Consider the following 23,341-nt stretch of genomic DNA (forward strand, 5'->3'; position numbering starts at 1 on the left):
AGAGCAGAGTCCCTGCATCCAGCACTCAGTCAAGTTAGCCAGAGCTAGTTTACGCTAGCTAGCTTTATTTATACTCTGCTCTTGGTGGGTGTATCCCTCGGTGGCGGTTGTGTGACTAACTGACATCACAGAGGAGGAGCTGCTTTATCAGATTACTCCAATAAAAAGAAAGGATCCTCGTGTCGTCACAGCGTTTGAAATCTCGCAGCCAACTGGCAATGACCTATTTTCAGAGGCATCAAATCTCGTTCTAGGATATCAGAAAAAATACAATATCTCATTTTTTGAAAATTCAGGGGGTAAAAGGTCTTGTTTTCAAATTTATTATTTTATATGTAAGTATTAAATCAGGGATCAGCATGATATGTCCCCTTTAAGGCAATTTCACTGCAGAAAAACTTAAATCTTATCAAGTGTTTTTGTCTTGTTTTAAGTAAAAATTGTCTAGTACACTTGATATGAGCCACATTCAACTGATCAGGTCATAAAAATGTCTTGTTTGAGGTTATTTAAAGACAAAAATGAGGTCTGAATTGCTTGTAACAAGTAAAAAAATCTGCGAATGGAACAAGAAAAATTTGCTTGAAACTAGAATAATGTCTTAATACAAGTAAATTTTCTCTTGTTCCATTTTGAAAGATGTTTAAAAGAAATTCAGGCATCATTTTTGTCTTTCAATATCTGGAAATAAAACATTTTTCTTAAGTCACGACATAAAAACTTCATTAAGTTTCCGTTTTTGCAGTGTTGGGTAAGAGCTTCTTATCCTGACGTCTACAGACACTGAATTTAAAAAAAGACAAAGTTTGATTTGGTTGTCTATAAAATCCGGTAAAAGTCAGCAAACAAGTGACACATACAAGTCACGATACGGTCTTTCCCCCAGTTCCCTAATCACAGTTTCATACTTTAAAACATGTAAAATCTCCGAGATATCCTGAGTGAGTAAATAAAATCACATCTCTGCTCACCCTGGATCCACTCCTGCTTCTTCTTCTTGTCTGACGCGCTGATTTCAAAACTTTTATACGAGGATTTGATGATGAAAAGACATTTCTTTCCCTCTTTATCTTGCAGAGGCTGCAGGAGACAAAAACAGGGCCCACTCAGAGACGCTGTGATATTTATTTCTTCAAAGACCCTGAGCTCGTGTCCTCACCTCCACCAGGCAGTTTCCATCCAGCAGGATGTCTCCTTTCTTCTCTGCCAGGTCCTCGCTGACGTAGTACGAGATGGTGTTGGGCTTCAGCATGAACCAGCGCTCCGTCCAGTTCTTCCTCTTGTGGCCTTTCTTCATCATGTAGCCCTGCAGAGAAGAAGATCACAGAAAGGCTCGTTTGTAAATCTAATCTCTGATGTTTCTTCAGGATGTGAGGTTTTCTTTTCTGCTTTCATCTTCAGGTGACCTCAGGGAACACATTCACACAATCTGTCACCTGATGGGAGAATACCTGCCCGCTAACCCTCACTTCCTGATTTTCATGCTTTCTGCAAACAGCTGTGAACACGCAGGTGAGCTCTGTTCGGCTGTGATTTGTGTTTCTGTTTTGATTTATCACCCTTTTCTTTGAGCTGCTTCAGTTAACTGTCACAGGTTGACTAAACTTCAGCTGCAAACTCTTTAAGTGTGATTAGAAAACCAACAAACTGCGCAGACTTTAAACACAGGTTACTGTCTCTTTAAAAGTCATTCCTGCATGGAAAAAAAAGTGGCTTTTAGTAAATATTAATCTCACAGGAGGGAGTTGAGCGTTGTGTATCTGCAGCCTAACAAAGGTGGAGTGTTTTTACAGTTCAAACTGCAGCTGGATTGTGTGAATTGTCTGAATTGTCTGAATCATCGTGTCTACGAGCACAGAAAAATCGAAGAGACAAAAACTCGGCCTGTAATACTTTGAGTGAGGGGTCAACACATTTTCTGACCCCATTGGTCGATTCTTGAAGAAACTCAGGCATCGTTTTGTCTTTAATATTTTAAATTAAGACATTTTTCTGGACACATCAGATGAATATGGCTCATGTAAAGTCTCATAAGAGCATTTTTTTCTAAAGTAAAGATGTAAACACTGGCTTAGGGATGGGTACCGAATCAGGTACTTTTATAGGTACCGACCGAATTCTGTCAAAAGTACCGTGTACCGATTCAGGTGAAATCAATAGGTACCATGTTTAGGTACCTAAATGCATCCTTGTGACTGTGATGGAGTGGAAGGGGAGGCGATTTTCCATGCTGGACATGAGCACGACATTGCAAGGTTATATACTGAAGAGGAAATATGTTAAGTTGAAAAAGAAAGTGTACTTTATTATTAGAAAAATCAACATCTTTACCACATAAACACAAAAAAAGTACCGAAAATTGGTACCATTGAGTACCGGTACCGATTGCCAGGTACCGGGCATCGGTACCGTATTGTTTTAAATGTGAAAGGTACCCATCCCTACACGCTTAGGGTTCAGTTTGCAGTGTTAGTTTGGGTCTTTTCATGAGTGTGTTGAGAATAAGAGGGGTCCAGCTGCAGACCTCCACTCTCAGCAGACTCTCCACAAAAACAAAACACAGCAATTTATTGAGTTTACATCAAGTTTTTAACTAAACAAGTATGAAATTGGTCAATGCATCCGAATATCCCTGGATATAATCAGAAAAAATGAATAAAAATCGCACGTCACGTGACGCTGATGTAGTGTTTTATCAAAGGAGCCAGGTTAACTAAGGTCGAATGCAGAGAAACCAGAGGTGTCTACTAGGGATGGCCAGATACCGACACCAGGTATCAACATCGGGCCGATACCAGCCTTTTTCCAAGGTATTGGTACTCGTGAAGGCTGCAGATACCAGCAGCAGATACTCTAGGCAAGAAAATCTTACGTCCAGTAAGTCCTCCTCGCCACTAGATGCTGCTAATTGCTGCGGTTTAACACCACTGCAAATGTGCGCCAGGTCCTTTTCAGACAACATGAATGAACCAAGAAGAGTTAACAGTTAAACTTTTTTATTTTGCACTTTAGTTTACTTTAATAAATACTTAAACTCTGACAGTTGTTAGTTTTATTGATTACTTTTAATACATATTCTTTCATATTGATCAAAAAAGTTCTAAACTCAGAGAGAGTTGTTTGTGTTTTATTTGGACCATAGACTGTAAAAAAAAATGGACGTCCTCTTGTGAGGTCTCCACAAAAACTGCTCCCCCTGGTGGCTGGCTGCAGTATGGGTTTAAAAATCCAGCTCCCCAGTCATTCCAGATGGGCTGTGGTCAAACTTTTAAAAATTAATACACCTCGTAGAAATGTTTCTCACGTCTGATTGTTGTGATGATTTGAAGATTTCATTTGGCTGTCTTGTATCAAAGTCCTCTTTTTCTGAAAAGTTTCGTTTTTATAGTAATACAAGGTTAAAAACAAGGCTTTATGTAAGGATTAACGATGATTGACAGCTGCCGTTCTCATGTATTTTTTTCGGGGATTGTAAAATACGTCGGGAGGTAGAGTCAGGAAGTGATTAGACTCTTGAATGAAAAAAAATTAGGGCTGGGCAACGATTAAAACTTTTAATTGTAATTAATCGCATGATTTCCCTGATTAATCATAATTAATCGTATTGTGAAAGTGCCATAACATCATGCAAACACTAAATCAGTATTTGTTATACAGTAATAGTTAAATCACATATTTAGTGCAAATCAAATTTACAAAATGTAAATACAAAATTAAGCTTATTGCCACAGTCAGGGCATTAAAGTGATGCTCCTGGATGGAACAAGTTGGGTCCTATCACAAGGTTTAGGCAGAAATTACCCCTACAGCAGTGATTTTATGCAGCAGAAGCCCAGAGCGCTCACACCAAACACCCCCTCCCTGCTCCTCTGCTGGTTTCCTCTGCACTCAGACGGGGCCATATTTTACTTGACCAAAAACACAAATAAACGGACTCCCACCAAAAAAATCTGATATGGGTCTGCATTAACGCTTTATTTAGAGAATTTTCAGCGCGTTACTTTCACACAAAAACACCGCTAAATAAGGTTCTAGTTCTCATCGTGTCTCTTCATCCTGGCAGACTACCTGCGTTTGTTTATATCTGGCACGCCGTGCGCGCTGACTGATACACTAAACGGCGAGCGCCTTGAAGTTCCGTGGCGTTGCCCCTCTTCTCCATGCTTGTTTTGGTTACTCATTGTGTTTTTCCGCCAATTTCACTTCTGGTTCCACCGCGGTCAGCAACAGACATTTACAAAATAAAAGCATGTGAGCAACGTGCACTAATGTGCGATAAAATATTCAACGGCGTTAATAGATTGACAGGTTAACACAAAAATAATGCGTTAACTTGCCCAGTTCTAAAAAAGTAATTATTATTTTTGTCACCCAGCTCCACTCAGATTCTCCCAGAATCCCTCATCATCTCTACTGCGCAGACTCTGGCTCCAAACTGCTACAATGGTGGCAATGGTGACGGCGGTATTTTGGCTTCAAAACCGTATGATGATTGAAAACAATAATGAGTAACAGTAATTTTAAGACGAGCAGACTAAAGTATCCACAGAATAAAATCTACAACCTTCACTCTCTTATCTCAGACCGTCTACAAACCACATTAACCCCGGTATCCGCCTTTTTCTCACCTCGCCCTGTACCTAGTTTTGATCTCTGTACCTGTGTGACCATATCAAAGCAAAGAAAACTTCGCTGAGACCAGAAACTCAAGGTTTTCCTTTAAAACAGGAGCGTATATTAGGAGAAAAGGGGGCGGAGTTATGCTGATATTCCTGCACCTGACACAGATAATCTCACGCTCTGGGGCACACGTTAGAGCTGAGAATGGGAATACTTTCCGTCTTCATCTCAGCGCTCTCTGATTTGATCTTAAAGGAGGTTTTGTTGCATGAATGATCAGTGAAAGTGGCCACGTCACCTTCTGCAGCTCACCTGTTTGAGCACGTCCAGAATGAGCTCCTGGAAGACCTCGTTGATGCCCATGGACAGCGTCTGCCGGTCCATGCCTTTGCTGAAGTGACCCGACCCCACCAGCTTGATGAAGTCCCAGGCGTTCAGACTCTGCTGTTTGGAGTTGAGCTGCAGCTTGTAGTCCTCGAAACGCTCCTCCACCCAGCTGCCCCCCATCGCCTCCGTCAGCTTACGCAGGAAGTACTCAATCTGTGGGCGGAGTCAGAAACACCTGAGCGTGTGACAGTAAAGTGATGGAGTCTGGCCTGTATTTATTTCCCCACGCATCACACGGGGCTGATTGGGGAACAGGTCGGACTCTGTTGCAAACAATCTTCCTGTGATTCAGCAGCGACGTTTGTTGAAGCCCAACAATAAATCTTCCAGTGTTTGTTAAAGAACAGGAAGCTGGAAACTTCCTTTTCTGCTCTTGAGTAACAGACGCTCTCATTGCTGCAGCAGAGAAGCTTCACAAACACAGCGCTGAACTTACACGCAGCTTTACGTCCAGAAACGACATGAAGCCGATCATTTGAGTCTGTTCTGGAGGAGGAAGTTAAGAGTTAATGCAGAAAAACGCTGAAGACTTCTTTTATGACTTCCTCTTTTCCTGTAATAACTAATATTTCAAAGACACTTCTTCTGGAGTGTTTCTGTAAATTAGACTCAGAGTTTCACCAGACGGAGCGTGTCAAGGCAACAACAGCCTGAGTTTAACTTTAGACTTCAAGACCAGAGTTTTTAAATCACACAAATTATTTCAGATTTCATTTTTTTTACACCAAACTGGAGAAAATGTGCAAATGTTGACACCAAATTCTTGATCTGATTGTGACTTGCTGACTTCCTTTCTGATAAGAAGGTTTCCGGTTTAGGTCAGGCGATTATTTCAGCAGCCATGTTTGAGACGTTTGCTGTCAAACATGCAGATTTTATGATCTTCATGTTGTCAGGTTTTAAGACTCTTGTTTCCAAGAGCTGAAGCGTAAAGCTGGGAGTAAATCCTCACATCGCTCCCTGCAGATAAACCAAAGAGAGCCCCTCAGGTCATGTGACCTCGGTCTACTTGTTGTCCGTCTCGGGGATCATTCACATCAGTTTGTGGCAGCAACATGAGGTCCTGTTTCAAACTTTTACTTTAAAGAAGCAACTTTGTTTTTCTCGAACGTTACTTTAATATCTTGTGAAGAACACATGAAAGAAACGGACGTTAGCAACATCAGGCGTCAGAGTCTGTCACTTCTTTTAAGTCACGTTTGAAAACTTGCTTTTATGTGATGCCTTCTTTCGTCTTTCATTATTATCTTTATCTAAATTTGGCTTTACTGTCTTTTGAGCCTTTCTCTAACCTTTTATGTCCCACTAATTTAAGTCCATCCCCTTTTATTTACTTTTTCTATGTTATGTTAAAATATTAATGTAGTTACTTACTGATCAGATTTTATCTATTCCATAGCTCACTTTTTTCACTGTAAATCCTGTTGTTGAAACTCTTTAGGCCTTTAGATTATTTTATCTTTTTCTCATGAGTGTTATTCTTATTTTATATATATATATATATATATATATATATATATATATATATATATATATATATATATATATATATATATATATATATTTAATAATAATATATTTTTAATAAAAAACATAGTCTTTTATTATAAATGAACAAATTATTAATAATAATAATAATAACAATTATAATTATTATCATTATTATTTTTATAATTTTTATAATTTACTATTATTATGTTTATAAGAATAATTATTTATTTTATCATTTTTATAATTTCATCTTGTCATATTTGCTCTCGGGCTTTTTGTTTTTAACCATCTTTTATTGCCTTCCTTCTTTTTTCTTACTGAATATAAGAGTTTTAAGTTTTTATTTCAGCCCTCATGGTCTCATTTATGTTCCTGTTTTGTCTGGGTTCCTATGACATTTGCTCCTTGCTGTGGTCATTATGTCATGTGTCCAGTTTTTGTTTCCCTGAGATTTGTTGTCTGCTTGTTCCAGCATGTTGTCAAATCACTTTGTAAACTGCTATTTTTAAAAGTGCTATATAAATAAAGTTTCTTTTATAATAATAATAATAATTATTATTATTATTATGATTTTGATAAATGTAATTTTTTATTAACTGTTTAATGAATTAATTTATTTATTTTTATTACTTTTATTATTTTTTCTAGTATTATTATTATTAATAATATATTATTATTATTATTATTAGTATTGTTATTATTTTATTGTTATTATAATTAATAATAATTTTACTAATACAATTTATATTTACTTTATTATTATTAATTAATTAATATTTTTTACTTTTATTATTTATGGTATTATTATTATAATTATTATTATTACTATTATTATTATTATTATTATTATTATTATTATTATTATTATTATTATTATTATTATTATTATTATTATTTTTAGTGTTTCAGGGATGAAGAAAAATTAAAACTTTTGTGCCTGAAAAAAAAAAAGCCAACACTGAGTTCCTGCTATCTTCTTACAGTGTTAGCTGTGATTTTTCACCAGATCTTTACCAGATTCACTGAAATGATGAGGTCATCACACGAGGATCTCCTCATGACACATTGGAGGGGGTGGGCCTCAAACACCAAGGTTTACCCTCAGCTCCGCCCCAACAGCTCTCAGAGGAAGTCAAACTTCTGTCTGCACTGTAATGTTTTTCTCCCGAGGTAATAAAAACGCTCAGGCTCCTCTGGTATTTTGTCCTTGAGACTAAAAATGATCCGTTCCTCCTGGCACACGCCACAGAGGATCACTGGTGTGACTGGTTTCTCTGGTTTTAAGTTACGCTCCATCAGCGCCTGACAAGTTTGTTCTGGATGAGTGGATCAGTTACTGTTGAATAGAAATCCTGTTTTTTCTGTTTCTGATTAACTATGAATCATAAAAAACTACTACGGGGGCTCCAGAGAGACAAAATGTAGACTAAAGAGGAACAAGCCCCCATCTTTAAGGTTTAAACCTCGTGTTAAACGTAAAGTGAGTAAACCTTCAGCACATGTTTGTGACAGACCAGTATCAGCTGTTTCAGGCTTCAGCAGTGATTCTGTGCGGGACGCTCACCTCCTCTGTGACGATGGTCAGCGGGTATCTGTCCTCTGACAGGAAGTTGAAGATGCACCAGACCTTGAAGGCGTCGTCGTTGGTGATGAAGAGCTGGCTCTGGTCCAGGTTTTTTCTGGAGCACAGCGTCCAGCACATCTTGTTGAAGTCCTGACGGTCGAAGTTATCGGTCACCTGAGTCAGAGAGGGGGACAGCAGCGGCAGCTCGGTGAGTCAGTATTTCCAGTTTTAAAGCTAAAGAAGAAGAAGAAGAGCTCAATTCTTGACTCTGTTTGTTTTTGAGGAAGCTGAACAATTTGTTGGGAGACGGGTGGAGGAAAAGATAACTCACCAGAAGCTGGAAAATGTGTAAAATATGAAGAGTAATGCTCTCTGGTTGGGTTAGACAGTGTTCCCCTGAATGTATCAGAGACTAAACTTATCACTTATTTATGATTTTTCTGTTCTTATCAGATACTATTGCGTAAAAACAGTAATCTGAAAAGTAAAGGAATTCCTGAACATCTGTAATCGTCACCTTGAAGAAAAACATGCCTCGCCCGTTTATTCAGTTTTATTTCTCTCTTGGTTTGAAGATTGGGAGATACTTGTGTCTTTAAGAAGTATCAATGGAAATGTTATTAGTTTGTCGTCTTTGTGACGAACCCTGAGGGATGCATCTGAAGTGCATTCAAGCTGGCTACATGGTTGGTCAAGAAACAATCAGGCAAGTACTGAAATCACCTAAAAAGTCCTGGTTTCTAAAGGCTGATTTACGACGCCGAGACGATTTCAGCGCCTCAGTTATTCTCCAGGGGGATCCAGTACTTACCTTCAGCAATTCCCTGTTTGTTTCTTGACTATCGTAGTCAGCTTGAATGTTCTTCAAATCATCTTATATCTTTATAGTATTTTTTATCTATGTATTTATCCATTTTATTATAACTGTTATTTGTCATTGTTCTTTTATTTTATTTTACTTTCATATTTTTTTTAATTTATTTTTACGTTCATTGGTTGTATTAGTCCATTTTAGTGTATATGTCTACGTATGTGCATATGGGTGTTCACACATTATTCTTACTTTTATGCTTATAATCATTTCCTCAGTAGTTTAATGTTTTTATTCTCTTATCTCTCTCCCAGAATACTTTTTCCTCTTTCACCCCCATTTTTTTTGTTCCTTTCTTTAATCATTTTATTTCGTTGCCTGTATGATATCTCACCTCCCTCAGCCTGATGTTATTTTCTGTTATGCTGTGCGATATTTTTTATGTGTTATAGCACTTTGTAAATAATTTGCTTTTTAAAGGTGCTATATAAATAAAGTTTAATTATTATAATTATTATACTTTATTTATTTTCATCATTATTATAAATATTATCATTGTTATTAATATATTTTATTTATTTATTATTATTATTAGATTTTATTTATTATTATTATTATTATTAGATTTTATTTGTTTTTATTATTATTATTATTATTATTTTATCTACTTATTTATTTATTATTATTATCATTATCATTATTATTATTATTATTATTATTATTATTATTATTATTCTTTTTATCATTATTATTATTACTATACTTACGCTGAGCTCAAACACACTGTGCAACCTCTACGTATATCGTGTCGAGTCTACAGAGGCAGTTAAAAGAAGAATAAATGAATATTCCAATATTTCAAGATGGCTTCTTTAATTAGTTGTGTAAAATCTTTACTGCAATTTAAAACATTATAAACACAAAGTCGCTTCATATTCATATGTTGTAGAGACCCCTGAATCTGTCAGTAAACTGATTAAAACACTGTGTTTATAGAAAATAAAAGGTATGAGATATTCGCGACACAAAGTAACAAAGTCATCACATGAGGTTCTTCTTAACGGACGCACGGACATGAGAAGCACAGAATCAGCACGAGAAAACCAGGTGCTTTTTATGCTCTTCAACACTCCCAAACTGCAGGGGGCAGTGTGTTACAAAAGCATGTTTACCACAGTACTAAACTACAGGAGAAGAAGTTATTAACACTGTTTACAACTTTTTTTTTCTACAGTTTCTCTTCTCTGCTGAGTTTGGCTCCAACTTCATGCCAGGAATTGTTTGTCACACAGTTGTCATGGTGATATCTGTGTGATGAATCACATTAAAGCCAGGATTTTTTTTGAAGTGGACGCTAAGAGCTCCATGCACCATGCAAAGGGGGAGAGGATGTTAAAATGACAACATTCATCTGCACTAAGCTCCGCAAACCTTTTAAAAAACATCAAGCTAAGCTTAACTGATTCACAATACGCTGGAGGAGCAGGCTTCCTAACAGCCAATCAGAGAGGAGGGGGTTAGTCTTAAAGAGACAGCAGCCAAAACAAAGTGTTTCAGCTAAATTAAGGATTTTTTTAAAACACCAAGGAGAGAAAAAGAGGGATTTTTCATGAGCTACCAGGGTACTGGAGGAACAATGCAAAGCCTAAAAGAGCCTAAAAGAGCCCAACGCCTGATTTGCTTGTACCAGAGTTTCATGGGACCCTGTCAGCACGAAAGTCTCTCAACAGACGTGAGAGGACGGTTTGTTTCTCCAAGGAAAATGAGATGTCAGAGGTTGAGATTCCAGAGAGAAATGTGAGGAAAGCTCTTGAAAAGGAAAGTCTGGATCTGAGGAGGGGAACTGTTCTGCTCGAGCCGCTGAACAGCAGCGTCTCCATAGAGACCTCTGGCAGGTCGAGCGTTCAGCCGTGTTGTTCAGAGGCAGATCTCGACCTGCTGGCCGTCCCGCGCTACACAAACCATCAGAGGAGAAACCAAAACAACTCCAGTAGCAGGGAATTTAACCCTGAGACTGAGCTCGGGAAGAGAAATATTTATGAGAAATGTGCCGTGGTCGCTCCAGGTGTGACCACTCAGAGGTTCAAGTCCACGCCTGACTCCTCAAATGAAAACTAAAGATAACGGAAAGAAGCCTCCACATGTTTTCACCCTGACTGGGTCAAACAGTCCATTTCACATCATCATAAACGGTTAAAGCTGAGGCTGAAACAACAGAAAGCGACAGGATAACCAAAAGCTTCCCACCACTCTTATTCCTCACCCAGCTGCGTTAAATACTACATTCTGGTTGGACCAAACCCCCAAAATGGCTCGGTTAAGCCTGATCCTGTTTGCGTTTCCACAGCCAACAGAGCCCCCTTGTGGTAGGCTGCGTGTGAGCTGGATGCCGATAGCTGCATCAGTTACATAATTGCGTGTCACCATAGCAAAGCGCTAACAAATCCAATGTGGGAGAAAAACGTGACACAGTAAACAAAGAGCAACAATGGAAGACATCCATAGGCATGTGGCTCTTTGTTACAAAGCACAATTAAGTTTTGTTTCAGTGACCATTCTTTCGACCAATCAACGGACTGCAGTGTTGTAGCTCCACCTTCCGGGGATGCATCGCTTTTGCCTGGAACCCCAAAGTGGGACGACTCACCTCGGTTATTTGGCGGTCTGTCACAGGATAAGTCTGTGGAAACGCCATAAATCATGTGATGTGCCGGGACTATAGACTGTATAAAACATGGAAGTAGCCTCCTCGACGTCAGTCCATCTGTTTCACCTGAGCTGTACCTCTGATTGGGCGAGCTTGCGATCTTAATATCCTCTGAACGGCCAAGTTAGGAAAAAATTCACCCTCGACTCAGACAGGAGACGTTTTTTGAACCAGGCTGTAAATAGGTTAATTTCTGCTTTAAAAACTGCTTTTTTTGGCTTGGTGTTTATGTGACTTCTGGTACTTCTAGAGCTAGCCATAAGCGGACACTCGCGAAACAGCAGATTTTAGCTTAGATTTTAGACCGCAGGTTGCTGCGAGATGAACCGAACTGACTTTAGCAAGGCGTGTGTGTTTTGGAAATAAATGGAGATCAGATCTAAACTAATTTTCTTTGTCAACTTTTTACCAGGTACAACGAATAACATATGGTTTGAAATGTGACAACGAGAAAACTTTCTCAGTTTGTACTGTAGTTTAGTAGCCGGCCAAATTTAGTCATTCAGTGCTACTGGCAGCCTGTTGCTCTGAGACGTGTTCGTAATGTCTTTAGCTCATGCTCTATCTCTCTCCTGTTTATCTTTCCTCTGCTCTTCTGTCCTTTTTCTATCTGACAGTTAGGCTTCGGTGTCAACCATCACTACAAAATTAATCACAGAAATCGTTTTTGGCAGAGAAAAACAGATTTCTCTACTCATTTCATAAATCACAAGTTCATAAATTAAAGCTGCAAGCAGCGTTCACTCTCGCCCAGTCCCTTCTACCGGTCTGTCATACCTGTTTCCCCTCCACGGTCAGGGTTTCATCCCTTTCTGGCCGTCTTAGTGCTATAACAGTTGATACCATGTATTATTTCCTCTGCTGAGTCACATGACCAGCTGCACAGAACTCCTAATCAGTGTGTGACATCATCACGGAACTGCAGCAGCATAGGGAGGATTCAAATTCGCCAAAGTTTACAAACAACTCGTCATATAGGCCAGACTGTTGACCTAATCTGTGTAAAAGTGTGATATTTTTGTAGGAAATTTTGTCAGGAATCCATACATATCATTTCTTAAGTTTTATGACTTTTACTTTTTTGTCTAGAGGCCCAAATGCGGAAGCTTGCGTGAGGTGGAGGCTCTAAACCTATGTATTTTAATGAAGCGGAGTAAAGGGTGAAATTTATTCACAAAAACTTTGGAAACAACTCCTTATTGATGCCACAATTTTACCCAAATCTGTGTAAAAATATGATATTTTTGTAGGAAATGTTGTCAGGAATCTGACCATGACATTTTTAAAGCTGTACAACTTTTAATTTTTTGTCTAGAGGCCCAAATGGGCAGCCTGCCCAGAGCTCGAACTTATAATCCAATTCATTCTTAATGGAGGAGCAGAGAGGGCTTCTTTGGGGTTTACCAACTTTGAGGGCTCGTCATTTGAAAACCAGGTCCATAATAACAACTTCCATAAGAACTTTTATAAAGCAGGGTCTAGTCTGTCATCTCAGCAATTTTCAAGCAGATACCACTTCTGGTTTTGGAGGAAAAAACGTTTGCAGAAAGAGTAAAAATGCAGTGAAATCTTATTTTGAAAGGCAAATTGCTGGCTTCCTGTGTAAGATAGAGCTGTGGTGCCCCCACCTTTTTTGTGCGTCTAAATGAGACGAACATTTTGACATTGGTTTCATCTTTCTACGACATTCCTAACGCACGTTAGAGCAATTTTCATGTGTTTTTGAGTGCCTAGGTGGTGCTAGAGAGCATATTATGGGATTTCAGGGGTCAAGTTTGGTATTTTATCGAATTCTTCCTGGGGGTCGCTAGAAGGTGCTAGAGGGTGCCCTCTTCCTTTGGGCGAGGACCCTAATTAATCCAGTCCTGCTCTACCCAATCAAGAAGCTAAGAAGTAGCATTTAGGAATAAATTATATTAACATTAATAATCTCATTCTAGAGTGTGGATTACGATAAGGCATATATCTAGGCGGAAGACTTTTTCATGACCACTCAGAAACTCTTCACAGCCCCTTTGAGGAGGTGATCTAAGTCTTAACCTGAGGATTCCTGTCAGGACATAGAGTTCATTAAAGATGGATCTTCAAGGACACCGATAAAGGATCAAATATCTTGATCCCTGAAATGGAAATGCTGCTAAATGCTGCTAAATGCTAAGACATCAAACTGAGGATAACATTTCTCATGACAGCAAGAATAAAAAAAAACTGTCTCTTCTCTGCAAAACAAATTCTGTGGATTTCTCTCACGGTAGTTTAATTAGAGAGACATTCAGCCCGAGTGAATGAGTGAACTTTTCCAAAGCCTGAACAGGATCTGATGTAACTCTCCATTGTGCCGGCTGAAGCTGAGAGCCTGCCTGTGTGGAAACCTGGATTAAAGATGTTAAATCCCCCAAACAACTGTGATAACCTCAACCCTGGAGGCTGGTAAGGCCCACCAGGGAAAATCCTGCTGCAGGCCCAGGACGGAGGGAAGTGACCACACTTTATTTGTGTGTTTATACATCTGTTAAGGTTGAGTATAATGATATCTGGTTTATCTTTTGCTGACCTAAGGCCTGCTCTGGTCTTGTCCACCATCATTTCTTCCCTTTAGTTTTTATTTTTTCCATTGTGACGACCCCTCCAGACCACTAGGTGTTGCTGTTTTGCTGGTTGTGTTTTTTTTTTACAGGGCCAGACATTTGCGTGGTCATCAGGAGTTGATTGGTTACACCTGGACATCATGTATTTTTCATCTGAAACCCACTTCTTGGTCATTTCTCAAAATCAACTGGTTTAAATTAAGTCTGTTAGACTCAATGAGTCTTATTCTTCATTAATTTGTTGGTCAACACCAGCTCATTGTTTTCAGCAAGAACAAACCCCTTCGTCCTGACACTGTTGCAGTCCACTTTTTAATTTTAATAAGGCCGAATTGTTACACACTGAAATCTTAAAGGTAGGATCTGCGGGAATTTCCGTTACTTGTTGGTAAACACAACATTCAAACTGGGCTCCTCCTCCTTGGCTCAGTGCCAGCAGCAGCACACACCCACAGCCTCCGACCAAAGCTACATAACACACTTAATAACCCAGCTATTTTGTTGCTAGGCGCCGCCCTGTTGGCTATGGCTGCCTTTTGCAGCATCTCTCTCTTCTTTGTCTGTTTCTTGTATTTTTTTCGTCTCTTTTTTGTAATTTTTGTATTTGGAGTGGATCATTACTTTGTTTGACTCATTTGTTGGTCGAGGACACCAAACTTTTTGTGGCTTCAGTGATATTTTTACTACTTTTTCTTCCTTGTTTTTTTGGAGATCCTACATGGCTGCATTGTTTACATGTGAACTCAGCTGTTAGCAGCCTGTAGCATGTCATTGCTAACTGGTGCAAGGCCGGATGTTTCCCACAAGGGGAGGATAAGGAGGTGAGGACAACGTCTGGTTCTCAGGTGAGAGCTACGAAGTGACGACATGGACCTGTCCTTCCATCCATCGTTATTGGGACGTAAGATCTATCTCCAATAAGATGGACGAGCTAGCTATGCTAACCCAGCAACAGAGGGAATACCAGAGGGCAGAGTAGCATTTTTTAGAAAAAGTCCTGGAAACCCTTCTTTGAAGACTAGTCTTCCAGCGATCCTATGATGGGATAGTGAAGACTCTTTCTATGGCTGTGGCTCAGTAGAGGAGAGAGTCAGCTGGAGAAGCCACCGATTACCAAACTGCTCCCAAATAAGGGGAAAAAGTGGGAAAATATCTAAGCTTTAGAGTTTGTTGTAGGCTACTCCATGAGTTTGGGGCATCAGTAGGACTGAGAGACTTTCAAAACAACCCAATCAGGGGAGCAAGAAGGATCCCAACAGTTAAAAGAAAACAAAATGGTGATTGCTTTAATTTAGCCAAGGTATTCAGATTCATCCCAGATGGTGGGGATGACCAAAGATTATAATGTGACTTGTAAGTTTGCAGAAAAGCCTTTAAAATTGGGACCAATGTGTAAAAACATCTCAAAGCTGCTCAGTTTGATTTGTTTGGGTCTTAAGAAGAAGCAGCTTTGGATGAACTCAAGCTGAACACAGCTGCTGGCTTCCTTCGACCCCTCCCTGCGTTCAGGTGCTGTTTCACTCTAAAAATAGACTGAGGGTGGAGGATGACAATGAGGCACGCTGCTGTGAGAGCGTCCCTCCCTGTCCCGTCTCTCCCCGGCAGCGTGGATCCTCCTGTGAGGAGGAGGACAGCAGCGTCCAGGCCGTGTCAGCGCAGCCTGAGCGCAGAGAGCGGCGCTGGCTGGACGACAGCGGAGAGGTTGTGAAAGTGGGGTTTGTTATGAAAGAGGAGCTCTGGTTCTCACATTGTTGTGTCATGCTTGTATTCTTCGTCTTTTCTCCCCCCCCGTCTATCACTCTTTCTCTCCGTCTCCACACGGAAACAATCAGAGCCTTGTCAGCGTCCTGCTCCACATGTTCATTAGGATTTAGGATCCTGAACGCAGCGTTATGAGGCTCACAGAAACTCCACAGCGAGACGTGTCGGAGCAGAAAAGGCCCGCTCAGGTCAGGCAGGATGGTCAGCTCTCTACGAAAGAACCGCGATGGAGGGAGAGTGAGGCGTGTGATGACACAATATGAAATGAAAGTCATTTAGAAAGAGGAAGTGAGAACAGATGCTGACGCTTCACGACGCGAAGAGACAAAACAAGCAGCAGGTGTTTGATGGAGATGTTGCTCAAACTCCCGATCACTCGTTGTCGCTCTGGGTTTTCAGGAAGCTGCTTTTTAAACATCAAACTCACAGACCGAGACTCTCTGATGAGTCTTTAAAACCTGTTTCAGGTGAGCAGGAGGAAACTCAGAGAATGTTTCACCCGCTCATCCTGACTTTGCAAAGAAATTTAAGTCAGTTTAAAGTAACCTGAATCTGATTTTTTGGCTCAAATGTGACAAGTGTGAACAGCACAAGTCACGCTAAATCTGACATTTTTGAGACACTCTCAGGCCACTTTCAAATGTGGTACTTTTCAAATGTGGTCCAACCAATCCGAACCTGCTTTTTTTGAGTTTATCCAATCTCCCGTCTCCCTCGCTTCGCACCGTCATGCCTATAGTCCCACCTCGTCCTTCCCCACTACCCCTCTCACGCCAGCTAGCTGCTCAGCTACCAAAGCGTCATGGAGCCAGAGAAGACCAAAACCAGGAAGCTGTTACTGTTACCCTCCACAGGGAAGGGAAGGAAACAAAAAAGTTTCAGATAAAGGCTGAAGCAAGGAAGAATTATGAGCGATACAGGTGCCAACAGAGACTGAATATTGGAGAAATGTACGACCGGTGGAAAAAGCTGCAGAGGGATTTGGGACTGAAGACTGACGCTGAGACAGCTGAGTTTCTGTTGAACAGGTAATGACTTTGTTTCCCACAGTGGGAGATGTCAGCTGAATAACTCTGGTTAGTCTGAGCCTGTACTGGCTAATGACTGAACGCTGCTGGTCGGAACAGGTCGGCTCTGTCAATAGATTTTAGCATAAGTTAGCCACACATCTTTAGCATTGTAAACTGAGCAGGTGAAGACACGCTGAGAAAGGTAAAGCCCCGCCCACAGTCAGCTCTGCTCTGATGAGCTGGCAGTGGCAACGCCAGACCTGCTTCACCGGCTAATTCATGGTTTTGATTGCGCCGGTCCAATTGAAAAAGCTACCACTGTGTGTTACAAGGAGGATGACTGTCGTATTTGTTACATTTCCTGCCGGCCGGCTTCTTGCTCTGTCGGAGGGGGCGTGTTGTTAGGAGGCGAAGAAGGGCGATACGAGCTGGGGGGCGGGATCTTGGAACACGGAGGGGAGGGGTGAGTGAGGCTGCGTTTTTCATATGTGACTCATCAGCCAAACTGGGTTTCAGATCGTAGACCACAGCTTTAAGGGTTAAAATTTTTCCCACACCTTTTTCCTGTGCCTGATTGCTTGGTCCCTGACATGGGTACTTCGCTTCCTATCTCTTTCACAACCACATAGAATAGAAAGAATAGAAAAGAATAGAATAGATGTTTTTCTTTTCTTGTCTGTCACGACTGGCAGAAACTTGACTTTGACAGGCTCAATAAAACAAATACAAATACATTTTTTTTCTTTTATCTTTGCACAGTCATCCTGTGAATTGATTTACAGATTGGACATATTGTGGATTGGGTCACCATGGCTTCTTCTTCCAAAAATGTGGGTCACCAGAAAAAAAAAGTTTTGGAAAAACTGCCTTAGATCATACTTTACGTTCCATTTGTAATCTTATTTTGGTTTGTATCAGGAAAAAAATTAGGATTTTTTCCCCAGTGATAAAAAGTATTTCAGATTCTGAGATTGCTCTGAGACAAATGTCCTTAAACCGGACAGGAAGGTATTTCTCCTGACATAATGAAATCCTCAGGTATGTCTACTACCTCGTCCTGGCGGCTAAAAATAGATCTGTTTTTTCGTGGCTGAACACACATCAGCACAGAAATATTTCTGCGTCACACAGGATCACTGGTTCCACTGGTTGCACTCGTTTAAAGCCACGCTCCGTCAAACCTGAAATCGCTTCGTCATCATCGTCACTTTCTCTTTGCTTTGGCTGTTTCTGGACGAGAGGCTCAGCTAACGTTGGGAAGGACTCCTGTATTTTTCTATGTATAGCTTCTGGTCACAAAATACACACTCTCTCACACACACACACACACACACACACACACACACACACACACACACACACACACACACACACACACACACACACACACACACACTCACACACACACAGTTTCCTTGTGTGAGCGGGTGGAGTTTCCTCAGGAGAGAGAAATGCCCTGACCGACGCCCTTGCTCTCCTCCGGCCGGGTCACCTCCACTTCAATGGGGCGTTTGTGTGTTTGTGTTTGTGTGGAAAGATACCTAAACATGTGTCAGCTCATGACTTCATGCCTCTATTCCTGAATCCAGGATTTCAAATTTCCTTTACACCTTGACTCACTGCAGAGTTCAGAGACTAAGTGATCAAATGTTATCGCCTGGAAGACATGTCCCAATCTCTAATGAACGACCTCGGAGCAGAAATAAAAACATTTTACAGCTGCTCCATAATATCAGAAAAAGTCAGAAAAACAAAGCGACGGTGTCCATGACTCGGTGCCAGCAGAGTGTTTGACTTCAGAAAGCAACGAGGGAAACTCAAACAATACAGAGTTAAGATCTCTGAGGGAAAGTCGTATTGTCCACAGATTTACCACAAACAATGAAACACCAACAGGACAGGAACGTCACAAACCCCACAACCCTGAAGGCAGCACGAGAGCTCAACTCAACAGCAGATATTCACATTCATAACTAAACTTCCCGTGCTTTAAGTTCACAACCTGTGTTAGTGAATACAGACCGTGTGAGCAAATGTTTAAACAACTTCAGATTTATGCTCCTGTGCACGTATTTGGGGATTATCTACAGCACTTCGTGTCATGAGGAGAGTCCAAACAAAGGCCCAAAACAATCCTGGGTTGCTGAAATCTTCAGGCGCTCAGGTGCATCAAAAACAAACAAGACTCTGTAGTGAAAATCATTATGTCTGTTTGTTGTTATGGTCAAGATGAATACCTTCAAACAGACACTGGGGGTTCAGAAAAGTTCCCCGTGGAACTAAAGAGAACAGGTCTGAAGAAAGACTGAAAAGCTAACTGTGATAGATTCAAAAACAGAAGCTGTTGAGGGCATCTCTACATCTCTGCGTGATAATAATGTTTCCCTGCACAAAGTAGAGAATTTGTGAAGATAAGGAGGATAAGAGGAATGGGAAAGATAAAGAGGATGAGAAAGATGAAAAGTATAAGAAAATTAGAAGGATGAGAAGTCTGAGAGGGATGTGAAGGATAAGGATGAGAAAGATGAGAAGGATGAGAGGAATGAGAAAGATAAAAGAGAAAAGAAGGAGAAGAAAATAAGAGGAATGAGAAGGATTAAGATCAGACAGATGAGATGGATAAGAGGGATGAGAAGGATAAGAAAAATAAGAAGGATAAAAAGGATGAGAAGGATGAGAATGATTAAAGGGATGAGAATGATAAAAAGAATAAGAAGGATGGGAAGAAGAAGGGTAAGAAAAATGAAAGGGATGAGAAGTATGAGAGGGATGTAAAGGATAAGGAGGATGAGAAAGATGAAAAGGATAGGAAGGATGAGAAGGATCAGAAGGATGAAAGGCATCAGAAAGATAAGAAGGATGAGAAGGGATGAGAAACGTGAGAGGTGTGAAAAGGAAGAGAAGTATGAGAGGAATGTGAAGGATAAAGGTGAGACAGATGAGATGGATTAGAGGGATGAGAAGGATACAAGGGGTAGAAAAATGAAAAGGGTGAGAAGTATGAGAGGGATGTGAAGGATAAAGAGGATGAGAAAGATGAACAGGATCGGAAGGATGAAAGGGATGAGAAAGATGAGAGGGATGAGAAGGGATAAGAAACATGATAAGAATAAGAAGGATGATAAGGAATGAGAAGCCTGATAATGGTGAGAAGGATATAAGGGATGAGAAGGATCAGAAGGGATAACAGGGATGAGAAGGATAGGAAGGATGAGAAGGTTCAGAAGAAAGAAAAGAAGAAGAGGGGTAAGAAAAATGAAAAGAATGAGGAGTATGAGAGGAATGTAAAGGATAAGGAGGATGAGAGAGATGAGAAGGATAAGAGGGTTGAAAAGGGTTGAGAAGCAATTTGAGGGTGAGATGGATAAGAGAGATGAGAAGGATGAAAAGAATGAGAAGAAGAAGGGTAATAAAAATGACAGAATAAGAAGTATGAGAGGGATGTAAAGGATAAGGAGGATGAGAAAGATGAGAAGAATAAGAGGGATGAGAAGGATCGGAAGGATGAAAGGGATGAGAAACATGATAAGAGTGAGAAGGATGAGAAGTTATGAGAAGCCTGATAATGGTGAGAAGGATAAGAGGGATGAGAAGTGTGAGAGAGATGAGAAGGTTGAGCTTGATAAGAAGGGATGAGAGGGATGAAGAGGGGTGAGAAGCAATGTGAGGGTGAGATGGATAGAGAGATGAGAAGGATAAGATGGATGAGAAGGATGTGATGGATAAGAGAGATGAGTGGTAAAGGGTGAGTGCTCAAAAAGAAACAAAAGAAAAGAAAGTACGGGTTTAGAGGAACCCTCTATCTACAGGAAACTCATTATTAGGCATTAACCTTTGTTGAATGAATGTTTTCTTCACCACATGTTTCTTTAATCACTATCCACAGGTTTGTGAGCCATTTACACTGCCATCTACTCAGAGAGCCTGACAGATCTGAGAGAGACCAAGACAAACCTCAATCTGCAGGAGTACAACAGCATGGCTCTGTAGGAGAAGAGTCCAGGTCCTGAACTGACCTGTTAGCAGTTCTATCTTTAAAACATTTCTTCTGACATTCAACTAAACATACGATAACCTGCTTTAATCTACATCTCACACCTTTCAGGGAATGAAAAAGCCACAAAAACAAGAATAGAACAAACACAAGCTCCAGAAGTTTCCACACAGTCAGCAGATTTCTCTACATCCACTTGTTCTCCATTTCCATGACAAGATATCCCCAAAATTCCACCTTAAGAGAGTTTTCATGACCGTGTAGAAGCATCCCCACTTGTCCCATTAGCTGTGACACATCATAGTGTCATCAGAGAGTGACAGACCGTGCTGAATGATCCGGCTCTGTGTTCAATAACTGGTTTTGTGTTTGTGTCTGAGCTCAGCTCTGAACAATGACGGATGGAGACAGAGACAGAGCGTCACCAGCTTCATGCACTCACTCAATGAGTGGACTGTCACAGCCTGCCGAGCATGAATCAAACATGTATTTCTCATCAAACCTGATTATATTTCAGCTTTTAAAAGTCGAAGCACTCTCTGTGGCTAAGACAAACCTCAGGACTCAAAACCATTTCACATGACGGTTTCCTGTTAGTGAAACGACACTGAGCTGAGTAAAATATGAGAATCAGCCTGCTTTAAAAGTCTGAGGGTACCGACCTTATCCAGAATGAATTTGTTCAGGTACGGCATGTAACCCTGGTTGGAAACCGGACCCTCGTCATCGTCTTTGAAGTGTTCCTCCAGAGCCACGGGATCGTGTGGGATCTTCATCACTGTGCATAAGTTATGGGACAAAACCTGGAACGATGAAAGTTTTCATTAGCAGCACATTCAGAGTGTTTCCCATCATTAGCGCCTCGTTTGTTTTTTTGTGGATAAAAATCTCAAGATACAGAAACACAACATGAGGTCAACTGAGGTCACACACTTAAGGTGTAAATTAATTGTTGCAGACATTTCTCATCCTGCTCTCATAGCAGCACTGGAAGTGAAAACCATTTCTGAAAAGCTCAGAGCGCTAGAGGCTGTTTTATTTTTGGCATGTGTCTCTGTAAACGTTTGTGGTGTAATAACCCGGCTCTGAAAGGTAAAGGTTTGCGGGGTGAAGAGTTTCGAGAGCAGAGTGAAGAAATCCTGCAGGTGTCTTCATGTTTTACTCACTGCAGCATCCAGAAACTCCACATTTGCCTCCAAGATCAAGCTACACTTCATCCTACATTTCCCACAAGGAGTGTTGATATTTGAAGGATGTGTCTGTTGTGACTCCTCATCTCCAGCTGACCTAAACTGCTAATCCTCCTCCTGTCTCTCTGACATGTTGAAAGTCATCTTCTTGAAATGAGAGAAAGTTTACTGTTGCTCCAGATTCCTCTGATCGTGACCCAGATTAACCTCAATAAACCACACATGACTTCATTTCCTTTAAGGGCGTGAGCGTTAGTCTACTATAAACGACTACATCACAGGAGATCTTCAAGGAAGTCAAACTAAAACTGACACAATGCCTCAAAGAAAATAACTGTAATTTATTCAACAATCAGTCCAAATGAAGGTTTTCTGCCTTTCCTTGAAACATTCCTTTATACCTGTTAGTGATGCCAAGATGTGCTTAAAACCCATGAAAAGAAAAAAAGAAAAAAAAAAAACACAAAAAGTATGGACAAGATAATATGAAACCCCAAAATATTCTTAAAAAAATAAAAACAACCTTTTGAAATAAATAACATTTTGATAAATAACACACAAATATATTATATGGCCATTAAATTGTGAAATAAGGCAGTGCTGTTATGAAATATATTTTATTATACTTAAATATCGAATTTTTTAAATTTAGAATTTCATAATCATTATTTAAACAATTTCATACTTTTTGAAATAATCTTGTTTTATTTATTTTCAAAGCTTTTATATTTTTTTTTAAATAAAAGCTTGGAAAATTAAAAAATGCATTATTTAAAAAAGTATGAAATTTTTCAAATAATCATTAAATACTGAATTCAAAAAAATTGATATTGAAGGATATTAAAACATATATAAAATTATTATATAATAATAACTATTTACATTATTTTTGTATAATAAAATATATTTATATAATATAATATATAAACATACAATTTTATATAAACATATAGTAATATATAAATGTATTTTTATTTAGATGTTGGAATATTATCTATTATTATATTTTCATAATTGCAATTTCGTTGTACTTGTTGCAGTGACAAATAAAGTTCTATTCTAAAAATAGTGCCATATTTCACCATATAATGGCCTTAACACATATTTTTTCTGTTTTTTTTATCAAAATAGTATTTATTTAAAAATGTTGTTTTTATTTATTTAATTATTCATCTTTTGGGGTTCTGTTAGATAATAGATAGTAAGAGCAGTTTCCTC

At 39.7% G+C, this 23,341-nt stretch overlaps 1 protein-coding gene across 1 annotated transcript in view; it reads right to left on the minus strand.

The window, feature by feature from the left end:
* The window catches only part of swap70b (switching B cell complex subunit SWAP70b), a 43,166-nt gene that overhangs the window by 17,628 nt on the left and 2,197 nt on the right, over window positions 1-23,341 (minus strand). The window contains exons 2-6 of the mRNA XM_074678063.1: window positions 21,596-21,736; window positions 8,063-8,236; window positions 4,933-5,160; window positions 1,160-1,306; window positions 972-1,080 (exon numbers count right to left, since the gene is read on the minus strand). Coding sequence (XP_074534164.1) covers window positions 972-1,080; window positions 1,160-1,306; window positions 4,933-5,160; window positions 8,063-8,236; window positions 21,596-21,736 — 799 coding nt within the window. The remainder of the gene's footprint in view (window positions 1-971; window positions 1,081-1,159; window positions 1,307-4,932; window positions 5,161-8,062; window positions 8,237-21,595; window positions 21,737-23,341) is intronic.

The sequence above is a fragment of the Halichoeres trimaculatus genome, unplaced genomic scaffold (genome assembly GCF_033239565.1).
Source record: "Halichoeres trimaculatus isolate MK-OKI-2021-1 unplaced genomic scaffold, fHalTri1.1 fHalTri1_scaffold_10, whole genome shotgun sequence".
Classification (NCBI taxonomy): domain Eukaryota; kingdom Metazoa; phylum Chordata; class Actinopteri; order Labriformes; family Labridae; genus Halichoeres; species Halichoeres trimaculatus.